Source organism: Trachurus trachurus (assembly GCF_905171665.1).
Source record: "Trachurus trachurus genome assembly, chromosome: 23".
Lineage (NCBI taxonomy): Eukaryota > Metazoa > Chordata > Actinopteri > Carangiformes > Carangidae > Trachurus > Trachurus trachurus.
This window is the reverse complement of record NC_139912.1, coordinates 8795861-8798008: the sequence shown is the minus strand read 5'-3', so window position 1 is coordinate 8798008 and position 2148 is coordinate 8795861. Positions and strand designations below refer to the sequence as shown.

At 36.0% G+C, this 2148-nt stretch overlaps 1 protein-coding gene across 1 annotated transcript; it reads left to right on the top strand.

Annotated features, from left to right (window-relative positions):
* On the top strand, nucleotides 1–1413 carry LOC311006529 (C-reactive protein-like; the record flags this gene model as incomplete). Its single annotated transcript, XM_083999376.1, has 4 exons — nucleotides 1–55; nucleotides 604–706; nucleotides 799–1087; nucleotides 1183–1413. The coding sequence occupies 4 exons, from the start codon at nucleotides 1–3 to the stop codon at nucleotides 1411–1413; spliced, it is 678 nt and encodes a 225-aa protein (XP_083855502.1).
* Between the last annotated feature and the right edge of the window lie 735 nt (nucleotides 1414–2148).

Here is a 2148-nt window from a genome sequence, read left to right as displayed (position 1 = left end):
ATGCAGTTTTTACTTTTGCTCTTGATACTGACTGGATGTGCTGCAAGTCCTCAAGGTAAAAAAAGAAGGCTTATTCTTCAAGTTAAATGGAGGAAATGTGTCGCCTTTTGTTATTTACCACCAAATTGACTTCATTTGTGCCCCTATATATTCTGCTAAAGTTAAATTCTTCATGCCATTGTATAACACATATGGTATTTATAGCCTCCTTTTATATAAAAAAAGAAAAAAAAAAGTCATATTGTTTCCCAATATTTATAATTTACAGTCACTAATTAGAGTGTAAAATTGTCCATTCACTGTTAATAAACTGACACGGTGGTGCTCATTCCATTTTTTGTTTATACACCAAAAATGTATCCTACTATTTGCAATAAACCGGAATTATTTATTGAGCTGTGCAAAACTGGACAAAACAATAAGCAAACCACAAGAGTAAATGGAGAATCAAAACGATATTAATCAGGTAACAGAATGTCTATTTTTTTCACAATATTTGCAGTTGTCATTGTTCCTTAAAAACACTTCTGTATTTTTTGTTGTTGCAATTTCCTTTGATAGTGAAGAAGAAAAGGGTTAAAAACATAATGTCTCTCTTTTCAGATCTGTCAGGTAAAATGTTCACGTTCCCAGAAGAAACCTTACAATCTTACGTGAGGCTGAATGCGCCACAGCAGACCTTCAGTGCTGTAACCGTCTGTCACAGGTAGTGTTAAATGTGCAAATGCACAAAAGAACAAAGTGCATCTCTAATTGTGAAAAGTTTCATGTATAATGACATTTCTGTAATGCTCATAGATCCTTTACAGACCTCAAAAGAGGCTATGTTCTTTTCTCTTTGGCCACACCCACGACAGCCAATGGCTTCTTGATATTTTGGGCTCAGAATGAGATTTGGCCCCATGTCAACGATAAAAGGAGAGAATATGGGGTACTGGACTACAAGCTGAACACGTGGCACTCTATCTGCTCCACATGGGACTCTGCCTCTGGACTGGTTCAAGTGTGGTTTGATGGAAAACCTTTGGCACGGAAATTCATCTCTGGATCCAGCATCAAAGGACCTGCTATTATTATTCTAGGACAGGTACAGCTTTTTTAGTAAGATCATATTGCATATATTTCAGAATAATGCTTATAAAATAACACTTTAATTTACTGTAATGTCTGTTCTCTTTACAGGACCAAGATACCTATGGTGGTGGGTTTCATGCTTCGGGGTCTTTTGTCGGCATGATGACTGATGTCCACATGTGGGACTACATCCTTTCCTCCTGTGAGATCCACAACTACATGGACGAGGAAAGCTTCACTCCGGGAAACGTACTCAATTGGAAAGCACTGCACTTCCAGATCAAGGGCAGAGTGCTGATAGAGGACATGAGAGATGTCACTACAATTAAAAACACTTAGAGAGAATAAGAATAATAATTATGGAAGAGGTTCTGATTTTTTTCTTTCTTTCATAATCCAACAATATAATAATTATTAGCAAACTTGTGTGATTGAATACTGTCAAGAAAAGTTGCATCCTTGTGCTAACTGGAAAAAGGTTTTTCTTCAAGTGGTGAGATGGCTAATGTCTGACTTCATTGTAGCCTTGTAAACAAAAATGAGACAGATGTGTCATTTTTCTTCTATTACCTTCCATTCTCTTCGTGTGCACTTAAAATCACTACTATCATTTCCTGATTTAATGGGCAATCAATCAATCAAATCATTGGGCAATCAAGAAATTATAACTTGCAAAGAGAAAAATAATAAAAAAATAATTGTTGTTGCAGTTGCTGGTGTGTTTGATTCATTCTGCATACCCTCCAAAGATGCAGCCCCCCCCCCCCCCCAAAAAAAAAAAAAAAAAAAAGTTGTTTCAACTTAGTTTTGATATTTACATTAATTGATCTGATCCTGGCCTTTTTTTTTTGGTTTCGTTTTTTTTTAGACACGGACATAAACCATATCTTCATTCAACTGGACAACCTTGTAGTTCCCTCTGTACAGTATGTGAATGGAGCTACTTGGCAGAGGGCTTAGGTTTCTTTATGCTTCATCACTTCTCACTGTTTTTTAAATAATAAATCACTATTATGTTTTTTTTTTATTGTTTATTCAAGTCACTCAGTGCTGCCAGTCTTTCAATCAGTACAA